Below are 19486 nucleotides of genomic sequence, written 5' to 3'. Positions count from 1 at the left end.
AACATGTGAAATACATCATACAATAAACATAAACAGTTTTTTATTGCAAAAAATTCAGCAACAAATTCAAAAATATTTTTTTTTTCAATAAATAATTGGTGAAATTTAATGAACAATCTCTCGTTTCGTAGGTTTTTCAATACCCGCAACTTTTTATATACGAATACTATTTTAGTTGTTTACAGATATTTGAAACATTTATCTTGATAAAAATGGAATCAGTTCTCTTAACATTTTCGTGCGATGACTTTCGACAGCAGTGTGACGATCAACTCGCTTCGACTTTTGGTGATGAAGTAGCTTCTCGAGCCACCATGTTTCGCTGGTTTTACGAATTTAATCGTGGTCGCATTTCGCTTCAGGATAAATTTCGTGAAGATCGTATTAAATAAGCTGTTGTGCCAGAAAACATCGATGTAATGCATAAAATTATATGGCAAGATCGTTATGTGACATACCGTGAATTATAGACATACTTTGGCAATAGTTTCACTTGGATACATTCAATATTGCATAAATATTTGGTTGTCAAAAAGATCTGCTCGCGTTGAATACCGCATAATAATTTGACAATTGTTCAAAAAAAGTCAATTGGTGCAAATAAATAATAAACTTTGACGACTATGCATATGAACCCGAAGCTACTTATATTTGTCTATCTCAAAACTTAAGTAACAACTTCGTAAAACATAATCGTGAATTTCTTTTAATACAAGGACTTGAGTATTATTCGTTCAGTTCGGCTTCAGAATTTGTTTATTGTATAATTATAGTTATTTATAAATAAAGAAATATGGGAAAAATAGTATGCCGAGTATATATTTATAATATATATTTATTTTATATTTTCAATTCGATTCCATTCGTTCTATTCAGTTCTCCACCAAGTTTTTTCTTGGAACGTTAATCTATGTCTGGATAAATCTTGAATATCTCATCCAAACGTAAAACATGAAGTATTACTTCTCCTTGTTGGAGAAAAACGTTGCCATTAGAATACTGTAAATATTTATGAAGTTTTTTTCGAGAAAACCTTCCAATTACTCAACTCTTACCACGATACATTAATCCAAATCCCGTTTTTCACTCTTTAGGAATAAAGAATACATTAAGGTAAAAATAATCAAAAATATTAAGCGTTTACTACAGCGGCGTTACTTTTCAATGTGAAAAAGAATTACCAAGATATAGAAATTCTTCATTTCTTAAAAAGGATCTTTTAATGGACTTTCTTATTATGTAAAAAATATATGAAATTGCTCTGAAACATCCACTAAGCAATAAGAAACTTTTCTAATTGTGAAAATACAATGTAAATAATAAAAATTGTGTTGAATTACAGCTTTTGATTACGAATTTCAAGAAATAAAAAGTTATACTCAATATTTTAATTACTTCATATTGTTTTCTCATTTTATTACTGTGATATAACATTTTGTTTGCTGAAATACACAGTCCCTGGCCAAATTATTAGACGCACTGTATTTTTTTAATAATTTTATGTTTCGTTAAAGTTTTTATGCCAGAATTGTATATTTAAACTATAATATTGTTTTTATTTTCAAAAGATTTGTTGTAGACTATCTATTTGTATTTATTTTTAACATATGACAACACTGTGTTAAGAAAGGGATATAACGTAAACAAGTATCGGAATCGCGTAAGTTTCTGCAGATTTATGAATTGTGATTGTATATTTGACGTCTACTACGAGTTCTGCTATTTAAGTTTTGAGATATGGCAACACTAATATGAATATGCCAAATCTGACATTTGCAATATTTGAAACTTTCATCTTGGTTATAAAGATTGAAATGAATCGCTAACATTTTCGTGGAATAAATCATCAGTAGTGTGTTGATAAAGCGCTTCGACTTTTTGTGATGAAGCACCATTTCGAGCCCTCGAGTTTCGCTAGATTTCCAAATTTAATCGTAGTTGTACTTCGCTACAGAATGAATTTCGAGAAGGTCATCAAAAATAGGGTGTTGTTCCTGAAAACATCAATGCTGTGTCGAAACTTATATTGCAAGATCGTCATGTGACATACCGTGAGATTGAGGCATACTTGGACAATCGCTCGAAGAAAAGCTCTTATCGATTTGTACAAAGATATGCTGAAAAAATTCAATCACGGTGCTCCAACAGACGATTATAAGTATAAGATCGTAATAATTATACTTATTTCGTGTTGTTGTCGATTCGCTTGTAGAATTATAAACAGAAACCGTTTCAGTGTAGATGGAAATATTTATATACGATAGCCCTTATTTTTGTGTTATTTATTTCAGCGCATGTTAATTCCATTCATTACAAATGTCATTTTGATTCCAATGTGACGTCATATTGTGCGAGAGAGATCGCGCATGTGCATACCGTGTATATGTATCGTGTTAATAGTGACACCTAGTAGTAGAAGTTTTTCTATAGCTATTTGGATAGAACCAAAACTTCTTGGATCAACTGCTAGCTGCTGTTCTACATCTGTCATGTAGATATAATAACTGTATTAATTTTGGTACTCAAATTATTAGATTCAAAGTAGTCATCATTATTAATGACACCCAAATACTAGATACTTGAAAAGGCTAGATAGTGTATAGACTTTAAAGGAGACTATATTGGAAATGGAACTTAATATTTATTTTTATGATTAGTAAAACCAAAATAATACTAAAGTATCATCTTAACTGTTTCATAATATTATTTAAAATTGTAGTTGATTGTGAAATTTTTACAATTTTGTGTAGTTAAACCCGGAACGTCGTTTCTTTTTATTAAATTTTCTGTGTTGTTAATTTTAGATGTTGAGGGTTGATCGTTCATATACGGTGTATTTTCTGTTTCTATTTCTGTAAAGGGTTCGAGTGGTTTTTCAATGGAGTTGACGATTTTATTAGCAACATTAATTTTATTTTCAATAGACTCTTCGACGTATCCTTTTGTCACGGTACTGGATTACCATCCTCCATAGCGCTTCAAGCTTAATATGTATCATCCTGCAATCACTAAAACTGTCGCTGAAAAACGTCTGAAGCAGTGACCTGTGTATAGATGGGGTTTTTTAATTAAAAAGAAAATGCAATTGTCTTAGCCATACTACCGAATTTGTTAATGCATACATTTTACGTGTTGGTAATTTAAAAAGAAACTTTTTTCTATCAAATAAATCGGTCGAAGAGCAGCATATCTTTCATATATCTCGTTCCTGGCTTTTTTGTTTCCGTGTTATCTAATTTCACAAGTAAAGCTAAATTTAAATCATCTAAATTATCGATTCTTAACTTCCACAATTCCTCTCTACGACACGCCCCTGCTACACCTATAGCTACTACTGTCTGCAAATAAAAAACCAGAATGAATATTTTACAAAAAAATTCTGACCACCCAAGAGCTTAGAGCTCGGGACTACTAAGTTCCAATCGGACTATCCTCTGCACCATTGTTCATTGATTTAAATGTATCTACCATAATTTGAAATGGAATTTTTAATGATTATTTAATTCTTTTTATACTGAAAAACCCACTAATTAGAAAAATTTATGTTAATTCAAGGAAAAAATAGAATTAAATTCTAAAAATAGATCCTTCTAAATAAATTTAGATTTTATTAATAGATATTCCTTATACGGAGCTTCGTTTAAACATCTCTGTAATTAGTCTGCTCTTAATATGTTTGATTTTTGAGGGACGTAATTGTCGGACTTTCTTTTAAAAAAATTAACGCGATTTCTGATACGTGGATATATCAATGTTATTTTTTATACTGAACATTGAATATTGTGATCAAAGTGTAGACGCCTTTAAACTTTTCGACAACTCTTCAAAGTATAAAATTACAGTTTCCGAAAAAGATTTTATTTTTGAATTTCTTCTCTCATAAATTTCTCGTATGCTATTCATATTTTTTTCTTGAAATTTCTGGTAATAAATCTAAAGTTACTTTGGCTGCTTTTTTCGGAGGAGTATAATCAAAATCGTCACCACTGTCAGTATCCATATTATTTATTGTAAATTGGTATAATTATGTCCTACTAAAATAATATTTGATGAAAATTGCTATTTTTACCAAACCCCGAATGAAAACTAGATTAAGAATTTAAAAAACTTCTACAATCTGATAGTTGTGTCAACTATACAATAGCCCACTAAGTTTCCGTCGATTTTTGTTGATTCTCCATATAAATGTAGATATGTGGTGTGAGCCAAGTGCCGTGAAAAATAATATTTCTCACAGTGTGAGAAATATGTGGTTGTGAAATTAAATTAGCTATGAAAAATACGTCAAAAACATTTTTTCCTAAATTACCAACACATAAAATGTACTAGATAGGTAGTTAACATTAACAAATTAAGTGATATGGCTAAGATAATTGCATTTTTTCTTAAACCCCCATCTATACACAGGTCACTGCTTCAGACGATCTTCGGCAACAAATTTAGTAAATGCAGAAGGGGACATATTAAACTTAAAGTGCCATGGAGGATTGCAATCCAGTACCGTGGGAGTAAGATACGTCGAAGAGTCTATTGAAAATAAAATTAACGCTGCTAATAAAATTTCACAATCAACTACAATTTTAAATAATATTATGTAATAGTTAAGATTATACTTTAGTATTATTTTGGTTTTTCCAATCAGAAAAATAAACGTTTAGTTAATTCTTTCAATTTGTGCAGTTGCAGAAAAAGTATAGTGTGCAACATGTGAGAAAAGTATTTTTGCACAATATACTATTGTTTTATTAATGGATCTGAAAATGAAGAATGAAGAGTTTGTTTAGAAATTACACTATATACAATATTGAATTTAAATATTAAAGGAATAATTCTTAGTTTACGAGAATATCAAAAAACATCCTCTAGTACCTAAAACGTTGCAAATGTTGAAAAATATTGTATTGTATTATTCTTGGATAAAACTCTGTGTTTCCGATCTTCTATAAGAATTTGAATTATCGATTACTTGGAAGTATCGTGACTTTTATATAATTTGTCTGATCTTTATTCTCTGTCGACTGCATAATATCATGTCCGGCTGCTCAACCCACTTCGACAAAATCGATACTGACTGTATCATTTATATGGTGAAGAAATGAAACTATACTTTCTTAAAATAAGTAAAAAAGTCTCGTTATAGCGCAGTCTTTACCGTTACCAATCAGTAAATATTAACAAAATTTAAATTTATAAAACAAAGTTTCCATACAAAATAAAACACGAAAAATATCAATAATTTCATTTATCTAGTAATTTTGTCCTCATTATTTCTTGCCAATCATAATAATTGGTTTATAAAATGACAAATGACATGAATTGACTTCCATTGAAGGCAATTGACGTCTATTGTCATTTGATGTTCATCGATGTCTTATGATGTCTATAGACATCGATTCACGTCAATTCATGTCATTCGAGATAAGTTGACCAATGGGATCACATTTTGGTTCTAACAATGCCCAAAATGCATTTCGTTTCGACACATGTGTGTGGCGATTGCAAAATGATATCAAAATTAATTAAAAATTTATCCCTTGTCAACTATTTTCATTCATACATCTCGGTACACGTAAAATTATATTATATTACAAATAACAAATAAAAAAATGCTCGATATGAATGAAGTTTTATTAATATTTTCGATTAATTATATATGAAGTTGCTTACTTACAAAACAGAGTTTTCCTGAAATACTGGTTATTTATAAGGTTTTAATTTGTTATTGACACATACAGTTATGATACAGTGTTAATCAATTAAAAGTTTTGTGAAAAATTATATTTTTTGTAGTGCGCAAATAAACAAAGATGACAGCGACACGCGACGTATAATTGTCCATGCGCGAAACAGAACAACTCTAAGTTGATTCCGCAAACTTCCATCGACTGGCTTTGCCATTTGGAATGATCATTTTTCATTTTTATATTTGAGATTAAACCTTAGTTGAGTGGTTGCTGGCCTAAGATTGGTTTTGTTATTTTTTATTACATGTGTGAAATAAGATACTTTCTTAGGTAATCCATCATTTTCATAAGTGGAAGTAGGAAAACATACTTTTTTCCAATATCACATTTAGATTTGTTCTGTACTATCAAGCATAGCTGCCTGAAATATTGTTTTAAAATTAATATTAAAAACAAGAGGAAACAATACGAAAGCATTTTGACGAAAAAGTTACTTTTCAGAGGTTGACAATAATTTCACATAAATCTAACAAAGTTGTTTAAATACACATACCAGAAAAACTCTTCTCCAGTCAATCATACATTATTTTCTACAAGGAAAAAAATTAGGTAAACCTAAGAAAAGTTACGTAAATATCATCGTAAGAGTGACCCGTATGATTTGTAAGTTATATTCTGTTTTGGAAAATAGGGATGATATTGAACATCAGGACAAAAGGAAAGCAATATCTGACCTATATTATGCGCCTGTCAATTCGTCTGTTCTTGCATCAAAATTTGTCAAACTGCTACACAATTTCGTTATATTCACCTGATTTGACTTCCTCTCAACATATTCCCAAATCTAAAAACATGGCTTGATGGAAAATGATTTCAAAGAAAAGAGGAGCTCTTAACAAAGTCTAACTGGAAAATATATTTATTGTAAGGTTTGGAAAAATTGTACTAACACTATTCACTAACACTTATTACTAAACTGAAGTAAACTAACACAAATCTCACTAATTTATTCAAATACGTAGTTTTTTTAAATTTTCACTATCACTTTGACATCAAATTGTTTACTAACTCTTACGGCTGCTAAAGCCTCAATTGAATAGTATCATCAAATTCCAGAATTTTAGATTACTTAAAATTTATAGTTTGCCGCCAACAAACAAAAATTTTTTTAGAAATTGTCTCTAGAAAAACAGTTACAACATAACGTGAAGAGGTTATAAAAACAATACATACACCAAACTCTAGCATCAATTAACTAAATGGGACAGGATCAACTTCACGGTGAATATCAGTGGACGAATTCATAACAATGTTTACACAAAAAGATAATTGAAATTGCTTCACGGACATCTAGTCGATTACAGTATCCAAACTATGTTTCGTTCATTCGAACGTTACTAATTTTTCATATTCTGGTATCTATTAAGGTAGATAATCATTATTCGTAACGTTAACTGGTAACATCAAGTCAAAACTGTCATTATATGTTTATATACGAACACTCAATTAATTTTTCTTTGTCGACATTAATTTCAAACGGAAATACGAAATTTTAATAAGAAATTGAGTTGGCATTCATTGTGATATATCACATTAAAATTACCGAAATACGCCGGAACGATACATCGGTCACTATTCTACCAAATAAATCTAGACGGTCCAGAACGGTAACCATCCATGACGGCGCCTGCATATGAGAATATCACAATTCAAAATACATTATAGAATATTTGAACGTGACGTTGCAAGTCCGTGATGTTTAATCCAGTCAAAATATACAAAAATAAGTCATGACTTAGGTAAAATTCGCATAGAGCTGAAAATTAACAGAGACGTTAAATACATCATTATAAATGAAATGTCGAAAGTCCCCTTCGATCCTACTTCTGCAAAAAATTTTATTCAAGGTCAAAAGTACAAAATTAAGGTTTTTCCAATTTTTCTCGAAAACAGTAAGTATTATCGTGAAAGTAGATCATACAATTTTCTACAAAAATGGTCCAGTTACTTTTTCTCTTACCACTCTTACCATTCGTGAGATATCGCGGTTTTAATCATTACAAAATTCATATTTTACATAATATGCACTAAAATGCAGCCTGTATACGTCACCGGACGTTAAATATAAATGAACATATAAAACTATTAGTTTGTGTTACTTACACAATAAAACTTGGTAACCTTGAGTAACATCTGCTAGCTACGTCATTGTTCGACTGTGGAGGGTCGCATACCTGCCTATTTTTGAAGGAAGTAAATGAAATGACTTAATTTGTGCTGTTAAATAATTGAAACAAAATGTCAGAAGTTTGTTTCATTTGTGATAAACCTTTGAAAGAAAGTGAAGTTGTTGTTGTTTATCGTGGAATTAAGACTTTGATTGATGCAGGTGTTCAAAGGAATGATAATTTTTTTGAAAGACAAGCAATCTGTGACAGTCCACGTGTAGTGTAGTAAAATGTATATTCGAAAGAGTAGTATTGTTGCAGCTAAAAGACAGCGCGAGACAGAACAAGGTAGTACATCTAAGATAAGTCCACCTCATACTAGAGCACGAGTAAGTGAGCCAGATTTCAACTTTAAAAGATATTGTTCATTTTGCGGCGATGAGGCAAATGAAGAAGCTGTAAAGAAGAACGCGCAGAATGTTCGTCGTAAAATTTATAATGTACATCTACACTTATCTACACATTTAAAGATTTCATTTTAAAGGTAGGTCGGACGGTAAATATTAAAGCTGCAGAACAACGTCGTCGGACTACAAAAACATCTTCATCTGTTGATATCGTTTTTGATCGATCTATGAAAGTTCCAACAAACCAACAACAATTTCTTGCAACTACTCACAATAAGTGTCGCTTCATTTTAATACTATGTGAAGAATTTACAGCTGCTGGTATTTCAATAATACAAGCTGATAATGATGCTTGAAATTGGCAGATAATTATTTGGAGCCAATTCAAACTACTCAATACTATTTTTTGTAAATGCAAAACGGATTGTAGTAAAAAGTGTGACTGTCAAAAAGAGGGATTATTTTGTTCGCCAGTATGCATCAATTGTCAGGGTCAGACTTGCTGCAATATTGGAACAAATACAACAGATGAAGATATTTATGATATTAATGAAGAGACTATTGATGCATCCCTTTTCTTAGAACAGCGAACAGAAATTCTACAAGAAGAAGAGAATGAAGAAGAAGAAATAATTGTCGAAGTAGAATTAGACAATCATAGATAAAAACAACCTATTCCACTTTTATCATTAGCAATATTACTATTCTTTCAATTAATAGGATACGATCTGATCAAACTTCCTTCATTACGATAGATCGTGGAGTATACCTACTGGGGAAAACACGTTAAAAAAATGCGCCAAGTACATTACTTCATAGGTGGTGCGGAAATGTGTGAATATTATGTAAAATATGAATTTTCTAATGATTAAAACCGCTATATCTCACGAATGGTGAGTCGTAAGAGAAAAAGTGACTTGACCATTTTTGTAGAAAATTGTATGATCTACAACTTTTGTTTAATCTTCTTTCACGATAATACTCACTGTTTTCGAGAAAAATGGGAAAAACCTTAATAAAATTTTTTGCAGAAGAAGACTTTTCACATTTCATTTATAATGATGTATTTAATGTCTCTGTCAAGAAGTAAGAAGACTTTTCACATTTCATTTATAATGATGTATTTAATGTCTCTGTCAAGTTTCCGCTCTATGCGAATTTTGCCTAAGTCAAATGTCTATTTTGACTGGACTAGTTAACGTTCCGTAAAATGCGAATCGACATTTACCCTTATAATGGATTTGAGCGCGTGGTTTAAATCGTGCGATAATCCTTAACTAGTGGAAATAATGAGTATATAGGATTCATGAACTATGAAATAAAGAGTATATTAGAAAATGAGGATATAGTAAATACAATTACGGCAAAACGAATACAACGGTACGGACAGATAAAAAAAATGAAAAAACAGCAGGGTACAAGGAAAATTACAGAAAGGAGAAAAGATTGGTTGGTAGACCAAACAATAAATGGGAAGATCAGATTGTGCAAGATATGGAAAATGTGGGAGTATGTGACTTAAACACATGCGGGACAGAGAAAAATGGTGACTTCAAATATGTGATAAGTTGTAATTAGATATGGATATAATGGTCACCCACCAAAATACAAGGTCAAAAGAGTTCAATTTAAGCGGTTACAAATCTCAATACAATGTATGCCCTTGTATATATAAATTTCTCTAATTTCTTATATCTCAGACCTTTTTATAATTTTTTAAATGAAAGATCAATATTGACATTTCGACTAATTTTCAAGTCTTCATTTTTCTTCATCATATTTTTCTTTATATGTCTTAAAAAAATTATTAAAAAAACTAATTTTGAAACAGTAGAGACCTAACATCAAGAAAATGCTTCTAATGCTCTTGACTTTATGTGTCTTCTGTTTCAAAATTAGTTTTTTTAATAATTTTGAAAGATTGATAAAAAATTGACGTTTTGACTTAGTTTCAGTCTTTATCAAAATATGATATTGACACTGATAATTTGCGTATTTATATTATTGAAACTGCATCGAAGGATAATAATTAACCGGAAAAAATGATAAACAACATATTCAAGAAAAAGGAAAAACAGATACTACAATCAATAAAAAAACAAAACAGAAACGAAACATCAAAATATAAAACATTGATATGATATGAAGAGTCCTAAAAGACATAATACGTTATCCAAATATTTCACTAGATTGAAATCTAAAACACCAAAAAACAAAACAAAACAAAAGTGATATTATATATCAAGTGCCTTGTACTAATTGTGTACTACATAGGGCAGACATCTCAATATTTAGAAAATAGACTAAAATGTCATAAAAAGGATAAAAAAATAAAACTGCTTTAACGAACCGTGACATATCAAAAAAACATAAATTCAATTATAAAGATTTAAAAATCCTTGGAACGGAATTTAATACACGAAAAAGAGAATTTTTAGAAATGGTTCACATTCATAAGAACGAAAAAGCTATAAATGATAAAAAAGACCTAAATAATTTAAGTGAAATTTATAGCTCTATTTTGTAAATTCTAATAAAACTTCAAATAATCTAATTGATTAAGGGCCGGTTTCTGAACGTTCTAATAAATTGTTAAATAATTATTAGCCACATAACTTTAGTAGGAGCTTTTAATTGTCGAATTAATAATAAATGTTTACCATTTCTTCACCCTAGTTGGTTTAAATCCGAATTAACTAATAAGTATTTATCACTTTATTATGTATTCAACAAATATTATACTGCTGGTATAACTATGAAAGATGCCTATATAGCAATCGTCCATGTATTGAATAAGGAAAAAAATTAGCGAAATTGATAGTTTGTGACTGCCTAATAATCTATTCGGCAAATAACTTGGTTTACTCGGAGGTTTAGTTTATTAGAGGGCTAAGACACTGAATTTTTGGTAATTTGGTAAATAATAGTTATTAGAAAGTGAAGAAACTAGGCCTAAGTACTGCTACATATTTGAGATGTAAGGACAGAAAAAAAATCAATTTTATCATATTAGAACAAATTTCTATTTTGATTTTATTTTTAGTTTGATGTTCATGATGTAGGTGATCTAATAATATAAATACGCAAATTGTCAGTTAAGTCCAAACTCGAAACGAAAAATTATAAACAAAAACTAATTTTAAAACAGAAGAGACCTAAAATCAGGAACATTTATTTATAATATAATATTTATAAAGTTAAACTTTGGACACTTTTTATACACACTCTGTATAAAATGAGAAATTTTTCAACATAGATTCAAAAAAATCTGACTTTGCTCAAAGTAACCGAACAGAAACCATTTTCATATCTTTAAGGGTATCCTCGTGAAAACATAATTTATAAAATACTGCAACGTTCAAATTTTTTACAAAAAAATTAATAAATCAAAAAGTATGCATTTTTCGAAATAAGTTTATAGACAAAAGTATACTGGTCAAAAGTAGATTGTCGCCATCTATTTATGTATTTTTTTTATTTATTTATTAAAAAATTTCAATTATGTAAAGGCAATAAACAAGTCAACTTTTTCTATCAATCCTATGTGACATTTAAATAGAAATTTTTTAATTAAAACTATTCCATTACTATAATTAAAATATGAAAGTGAATTAATTCATTAAAAATATTTGATTAGACTTTTCATTTATTAAATTTATTATTTTAAACAGTAGAATATCACCAAAAACTTAGGGTATCTTCAGGTAATTATGAAATTTGCTCGGGAGAAAAATTTTTAACGGGTTGCATCACTGTTTAGATGTATTAACGAAGAAGGCATCGTTTTCATATCCTAGCGACTTGTATTTTTTTTTCGCCTCCTTCCCTTGACACACGTCAAGGATTGCTGCATACGTGCATCTGAAGAACTATTTCCTCGAAAGATTCAAAAATTTGCCATAATCCGCTAAAAACATATGAGATAGGATTGCCAAAATGTAGCATATTTGTTGGTGGAACATATTCAGTTTTCTTATCACTTGCTAACGATGAGTCATGCGACATAAAAGAAACGACATAAGTTGCTCTTCTTGTCAAATATGTGTCTTTCCAAAGTCCAAAAGAAGAATCTCTCTTTAAACAAACTAGAAGGGAAGATGTAGCGAATACCTTGCAAAGATGCCTTAAAGACAATGGGATTAATTTGGATAAAGTTGTTCCAATACTAACTCATGGAGCCAGGACAGGAAGAGATTAATGGGCAACAATGATTCTTCAGAACAAAATAAACCACGTAATGCCGAAGTTTCACTGCATAATACATCAAGGTTAATTTTATAGTCAAAATTGTTAATAGCATCTTGTCAAAAGCACTCTACCATCGCCAGTTCAAAGAATTGTTAAACGAGACTCAGTATTCCGACCTCTTTCTTCACAATAAAGGTAAGTTTAGAAACGTTTTGCTTCGTGCTTGAATTAAATAAATACATTCTTAAATAAAAAAGGTATTAATTTAAGAGCGACAAATGGTTGGAAAAATTTTACTTTATGGTGAATTAAATTAAATTAAATGAACTAAATCTGAAATTGCAAGGAAAAGGAAACCCAATCTGTGTTTTGGTAGAAGATTTGGGAAAATATTTAGAGCGGTAATCTTCATATTCAATTTTTGAAGCAATATCGCGATAAATCCAATGCAACTGTTGACACGATTTACTTCAGTAAATTATACAGGTCAAAAAAAATTAAGATGAATTTGCATTGACCCATCTAGAATTAAAACTGGACCTCTAGAATGGTCGATTTAAAAAGTGAAGCTTTATGAAGAGGAAGATTTACAGAGTTGAAAAGCATATTAGAAGAGTTGGTATTCCAGAAATATATGTACGTAACGCAACAAAAAGATGTCGCGATTTGAGGCTCTTATATTTGACGCATGGAATAGTCTTCCAGATTGCTACAGCAAGTTGAAGAAGTTGACATTTGGAGTGTTGACTATCTTCGGATCGACATATTCGTGCGTGCAAGCTTTCTAAAACCATGCAAATCCAATGCTCCCATTGAATTTGTTTGCACAAATTTATGTTGAATGAGTTGAATATTAGTTTTTTGCTAAAAAACTTTATTTATGCGAGTACTATTTTAACAAAAAAGTTTGTGGTTCTTTAAAAACTGTTAAATTTTGAAAATTTCAATTTTTGGCCCTAGTGCATCAAATGGTTGCCGATCCCTGTGTCAAACATTGCACAGTGATTAAATATATAAATTAATTTCCACAACCTCTCTTACCATTGGTTTAAAGGTAATATTTCTTCTCCATTTGGTTCTATCTATTGCTTCTTGTTCTTTTGTTCAAGATCCTCTTTTTTGGTTGTTTGTTATTTCCGTTTTCCATTTTCTTTTGCTTGCCTCTAGTTTTTTTTGTATGCTTCAATTTCATATATCACCTTCATTGCTCTGTTTTCCTTCAACCTTACTATGTTTTATAATCTGAACTGTTACTATTCGATTTTTTGCAACAAATTTTTAATTTTTTATCCAGTTTCTGTATCCTCTCCCAGTATCTTCATTATACTTGATTATTTCGTTTAACAAAGAACTTGAATTCGAAAAATCCAAATTAACCCATCTCCAGAATTTTCTAATTTTTATAGATGGTGTGAATCACAAACCATTTATTAATTTCAAATTGTTCGGGACAATAAGTATTGAAAAAATTTTCCTACTAATTAAGTACGTATGAAGTAGAAAGCATCGTTTGTTATTAATTACCACAAAGCTAAATTAGTTGCCTTGTTGAGTTTCCTTTCTCAGTGGTTCATTAACTTTTCAAGTTTTAGTATATTTACCGACATTATAGTATAAGTATCCCTCTTTTCAAAGTTTTCTATTATTCACTATAATCAATTTATAAACTTTTGTACTATAAAAGGTTCATCGAACAGAAAATAATTGTTTCATTATGATGAGAAATTAAGATAGTCGAGAAGGTAGTGGCTCATTTATATAACAATTCTCCCAATTACATAAACTACAGTTTGAAGATTTGTAAAATGCTTTCAAGAAATAAGAATCGCAGCGAATGAGACCCGCCAAAGATGACAACCAATTATAAAGATTCCGTAGAAGTTATGCGAACTTTTATATGATATTAAGAAATATAACTCCACTAAAGTATAATGTAATTTAATGTTATTTCAAAATCGCCAGTGAAGTGAAACATTAATGCCGATTGGTCGCTAGAAATCTGCAGTGGAATCGTTTTTTAGTGCGTAGGCAAGTAACTGATCTGTCGTCCTCAGAGTTGCCATCTCCGGAAGACAGAAATCCGGGATACCAAATCAATCAATAAAAATATATGTATAAATAAATTTATTCAATTTCTTATTTCTTCAACCTTTTGACATGTTAATGTTTCTAAATCCTCTGTATTTTAGGTATCTTCCGATTATAATAGTTTTTTTTAAATTTTTTCAAGATAGATAAAAACTTGACGTTTCGACGTGATGAGGTCTTTATCAAAGTATGACTATTCCTTAGTTTTTTTATCTCAAAAATATGTAGTACCCATCAGTCAAATTATTCGTAGCTGGATAAAAATTTACAAAATAGAGCTATAAATTTTGCTCAAATTACTTATCGTTGATAGCTTTCTCGTTTTTATGAATATGAATTATTTCTAAAAATTCTCTTTTCCGTATATTTGACACCGTTTCAAGAATTTTTAAATATTTATAATTGAATATATGTTTTCTTGATTTTTCATGGATCGTTGATGCAGTTTTATCGTATTGATGACCTTTTAGACTATTTTCTAAATACGGAGGTGTCTGTCCTATGTAAACAGCGTCACAATCTTACAAGGTACTTGATATATAATATCACATCTTTTGTTTCTGAATGTTCTAGATTTTAGTTTAGTGAAATATTTGGATATTTGGATAGTTATTAAGAAAGTCCTTACGTACATACGTGAGAAAAAATATTTTATGCTTAGTTTATTTTCTTTAAAGGATTATCGTCACTGAAATCAAAATGCTTATCTAAAATAGTGAATGTTGTCATAAAAAATTTGGAAATTTAAAACTGCACTTTGAAAAATGTCTACATCTGCTCAATTTTTGGTTATCCTTAGATGGGAACCAAAAAATTGTTCTATTTTCCTAGCAATAATTCATTCTTTTGAACGTTTAATAATTGCACCGAATTCAGTAGCGCGGGTTCCAGTCTATTTGGTTTTTCCAGGGTGTTGCATATATTAGCATGAAAATGAAAATATCCAACATATTAGCTATTAAAAAACGAGAATGTTTTCGAAAAAAGGTTTCATCAAGAAATTAATCTACATTCGAATACACCCCTTCAATATACTCCTCTCCCCACGCCACACACCTTTCGATACGTTTTTTCCATTTTTCCATTGATCGAAGAAGTGCTGAAGTCTTCTTTGGTGAGTGCGTTTAGGAAATCTGCCGTTTTTTGCTTCACCGCTTCCATCGACTCAAATAGGGTCCCTTTCAAAGCAGATCTTTTTCTAAGCTTTCAAGGAAATCTGAGCAGACGCGTTGACGCAAGAACTTTTGGTCAGGAGTCAGATTTTTTGGTAACAACTTCGCACAGATTTTTGTCATGTGTGATTCCTCGTGTAAAATTTTTCTAACCGTTTCTTTATCGGCGTTTACAGCCACGGCAATTATCCGGACGCCCGTTTGAAGACCTGTACGCACAATTTGGTTGATTTTGGTCATCGTTTCCGGAATTGAAATGGTCACTGGACGACCTGGGCGCTGGGTCTTCTTCAGTGCTCTCTCAGCCCTCATTAAAGCATCTCCATTGTCTCCAACAATTTATAGCACTCAGTCAGAGTTTCTCTCAATTTATCGAGAAATTTGAGATTGATACGTTGCTCCTGTTTTTCCTCACACGTGGTATTCGGTATGAGAAACAAACACGTTCGTTTCAAAGCGATACTGCACAAATACTATAATAGTGACGGAAACGTGTTTTGGTACGTGCAAAGACAAGATATCTAGATACCCCACCCGTCTAGGGTGCCTTCTACCCGCGCAGTTTCGTTATTTAATAGCCAGACCTCGAAGAGCGGTTCCAAGTGATCAAATGTTGCTAGCTGATCTCAGTCCAAATCTTCCAATCCCTGCAGTTGTTTCAACGCATTTGAGCAATCATCTCCCAAAGAAATAAAATACGAAACAAGAGAAGGGTAGAATTTTAAAATCTTCTCAAGGGATAGGCCTAATGACAACCACCTAGTGCATGTTTGATAAGCTCTTGTCACTATATTTCAGCTGCCTTCACGAACTCCTATGAACTTGGAAGTGGTTTCGGTTTAGTAGCAAAGAATCAATTCTCTTGTTGAATTTTCACTACTCAACTCCCAAATCTAGGACAATCCGGGTCCCGTGGACAAACAAGGCGAAACACGGGACAAGAACATTCTCATACTCGATAAAAGAAAATTTTTCTTTCGTTTAAAAAAAATTATCACAGAAAAATTTTTGTATAACAAATGATAATAACTATATCGGTGACAGTATTTCTAGCAGTTACTCTATCAACGGTATTTACACATTGATGGACTTAATGGATGGAAATAAAATTATGTTCCATATATATTATTTTGTAAAATTCTATTATGCTTAAAAGCGAACAAATTTTTGTATATAAATGTAAACCAATGCCATAGAAAGACAACTTAGATGACATAAACGCAGCTTCAACTACAATATATAATAACTCACTTATTTCTTATCTTTTGAAATTTTATTTATTACCATTTTCTCCCAAAACTTGATTATGAAACCACCAACATAATTTAATAATTTACCCTAGACCTATGTTTCTCTTACCATGAATAATGACTGAAGTAACTCATATATACTAGTAGAAAGTCACATTAATTTTTATTTCTGTTACAGCGACTCTCTGGTGAAACTTTGCGAGCTTCGTAACATCGATTTATCAGCTTGCGATGCTCGTTTACAAGATAAAGAAAACAATTGTGAGAATTTCATATTGTTTTCTCAAGATACTGCCGGCCTTGTTGGAAGACACGTTAGAATCACAGGTAAATTATATTAGGTATATTTGTTTTTAAATATTTTTCCAAAGAACAAATTTTTAAAAAAGTCTCACAACTCCCTCAACTATACGAAATTTTATATAGCTCAACCAATCATACCATATGAAAGGTCAGAAATTTGACATGAAAGGTCAGATGGTCTTATTAATTGGTCGGCGTTTCAAGGTCATTTGCACCTCGTTCACAAACAAAATAGAAAATTTTACCAGCACTTGCACACAGCTCTTTACTATGAATCAGACTGAGTGGGGAAATAGTATGAAAACGTACTTCATGCTCGAGTATCATACAATATTTTATTTACGACCAAATGCTTTTTTTGAAAAAAGAAATATAATTTAAATTTATGGTTGTTGTCAACATTAAATATGAGATCATAACGTTGATGATTTCCATTGATATTTGCTTGACTTTTCCGAAAAATATGCATCAATTACATCAATTCAAAAAACGTAAACTACGTAAAGTGCTTGCATGGGATTTGGAGGATTGGGGGATGATACTTACCTAGCTTATTTCATAATAATTTGATATAATAATGAATTTTTTAAATTAGATTTATTATTTATATTAGAAATTACCATAAAAATCAATTTCTAAAATACATTTATTATAATTTAAGTTTTTTTATATACTACTTAATCACGTATAATAAACATAACTTTCTCTGTTCTTCTTTTCCACTTTCCAATAAAGAAAAGAGAAGAAGAGACTACAAAGGATGAAATGCTAACACAACTTATAATGAAAAAACTAGGTATCCATTTCCCTAGTATTTATGAATCATAAATCAAACTGTAGAATAACTCGGAAGAAAATGAATTTTTTAGATACCTGTCCATTTGACTCAATCGCTCAATCTTACTGTAATGTTTTTCCAATTTATCTATACGATTTCTATACGTGGGGTAAATTGATAAACACTTTTTCTTACGTTTTTAATTTATTTTAACACTTAACTAACTTATAATAATTCACTTATCACTATCAATTAACTAAATTGTTTAAATTCTTCTATTATTTTGCTACTTCGGTCTTGTTCACTACAACTATTTATTATAAACTGAACTAAACTGCGCTACAGAAACATAGTTCTTGAGAATTCTAAAAAAATGAAAAGACAAAACAAATAAATAAATAGGCCTTCATATGAATTTTCCCAAATAAACAAAAAAATATCATACGGACTGGCTCTAGGGCGATCGTAACATTACTGTGCTCTTGCAGAGGTCAGTCGAGCCAATTTCTCTAAATTTATTATTAATAACAATGATCAATTCGTTAATTTTATTATTATATATCAATTTGAATTGAATTGATTATTGTGAAAAAATTCAGTGCGTCCTTTATCCTTTGAGATAACAATTTGAAGATGTGAGGGATTATAATCATCATCATCATTACAGGATAATCCAGATTGCTGTCCCATATTAAAGTCACATTTTTTCAAATAAAACAGGTTATTTCATTTAAAAAAAACTTACTTTGATATGGCAGTATTGTAGAAAACTTGTAGAAAGATTGTAATTGATATAAAAATGTGAAAACTAATTATGGCTATATCCTTCGAATTTTCATATTCATATTTCGAACGACAAATGACTATTTTTTTTTAAAATCACGTCCATACGCTTCATACATGCATAATTGAAATCGAACTGATCCAATATTTAGCGATGCTCTGTTTGATATAATTGAGTTTTTTCATCTGACTATATTGCAATGTATGGATTTTTGTGAACTAATATTCCTTTTGTAAACTTAATATAACAATACTGTGATATCTGTATCGTAAAATGAAAATAGCTTGAGGCTAATCCTTCTATATAAATCATTCCGCATGAAATCAATTGCCATTTATATGGTGGTCGTTCAATTTTCTACACGTATTGAATTTTTTTGTGTAGGTGGGTACATTCTTTATTATACAGACGCGTTTCTAAACATTCGTTGCATTTAAATATTGAGTGATGTTAAGCATCTGAACATCGTCAGTAATTTCCAAAAGCGCTCAAACTTATGTGTGTCTCAGGGAAAAAATTACTTTTACTTCAGCTTGAAATTCAATTTCGTCGGGTTATTTCCTCTGGTCCGTCATTTCTTTGTCGTTAACGTGAAAGATGCTACTAAACTCGGATTAAATTAGGTGTTCTAATATTCCTCTGTATATCAAATTCTGTTTGAAGC

At 30.5% G+C, this 19486-nt stretch overlaps 1 protein-coding gene across 3 annotated transcripts in view; it reads left to right on the top strand.

Annotated features, from left to right (window-relative positions):
* The window catches only part of LOC130902804 (pleckstrin homology domain-containing family G member 5), a 306366-nt gene that overhangs the window by 179875 nt on the left and 107005 nt on the right, over positions 1–19486 (top strand). For all 3 annotated transcript variants that reach the window (XM_057815134.1, XM_057815136.1, XM_057815135.1), the window contains one exon: positions 17136–17284. In XM_057815134.1, the coding sequence (XP_057671117.1) occupies positions 17136–17284 (149 nt within the window). The remainder of the gene's footprint in view (positions 1–17135; positions 17285–19486) is intronic.

Source organism: Diorhabda carinulata, chromosome X, assembly GCF_026250575.1.
Source record: "Diorhabda carinulata isolate Delta chromosome X, icDioCari1.1, whole genome shotgun sequence".
NCBI classification, from domain to species: domain Eukaryota; kingdom Metazoa; phylum Arthropoda; class Insecta; order Coleoptera; family Chrysomelidae; genus Diorhabda; species Diorhabda carinulata.
Note: the sequence above shows the minus strand (reverse complement) of the source record. Positions and strands in the feature narration are given on the sequence as shown.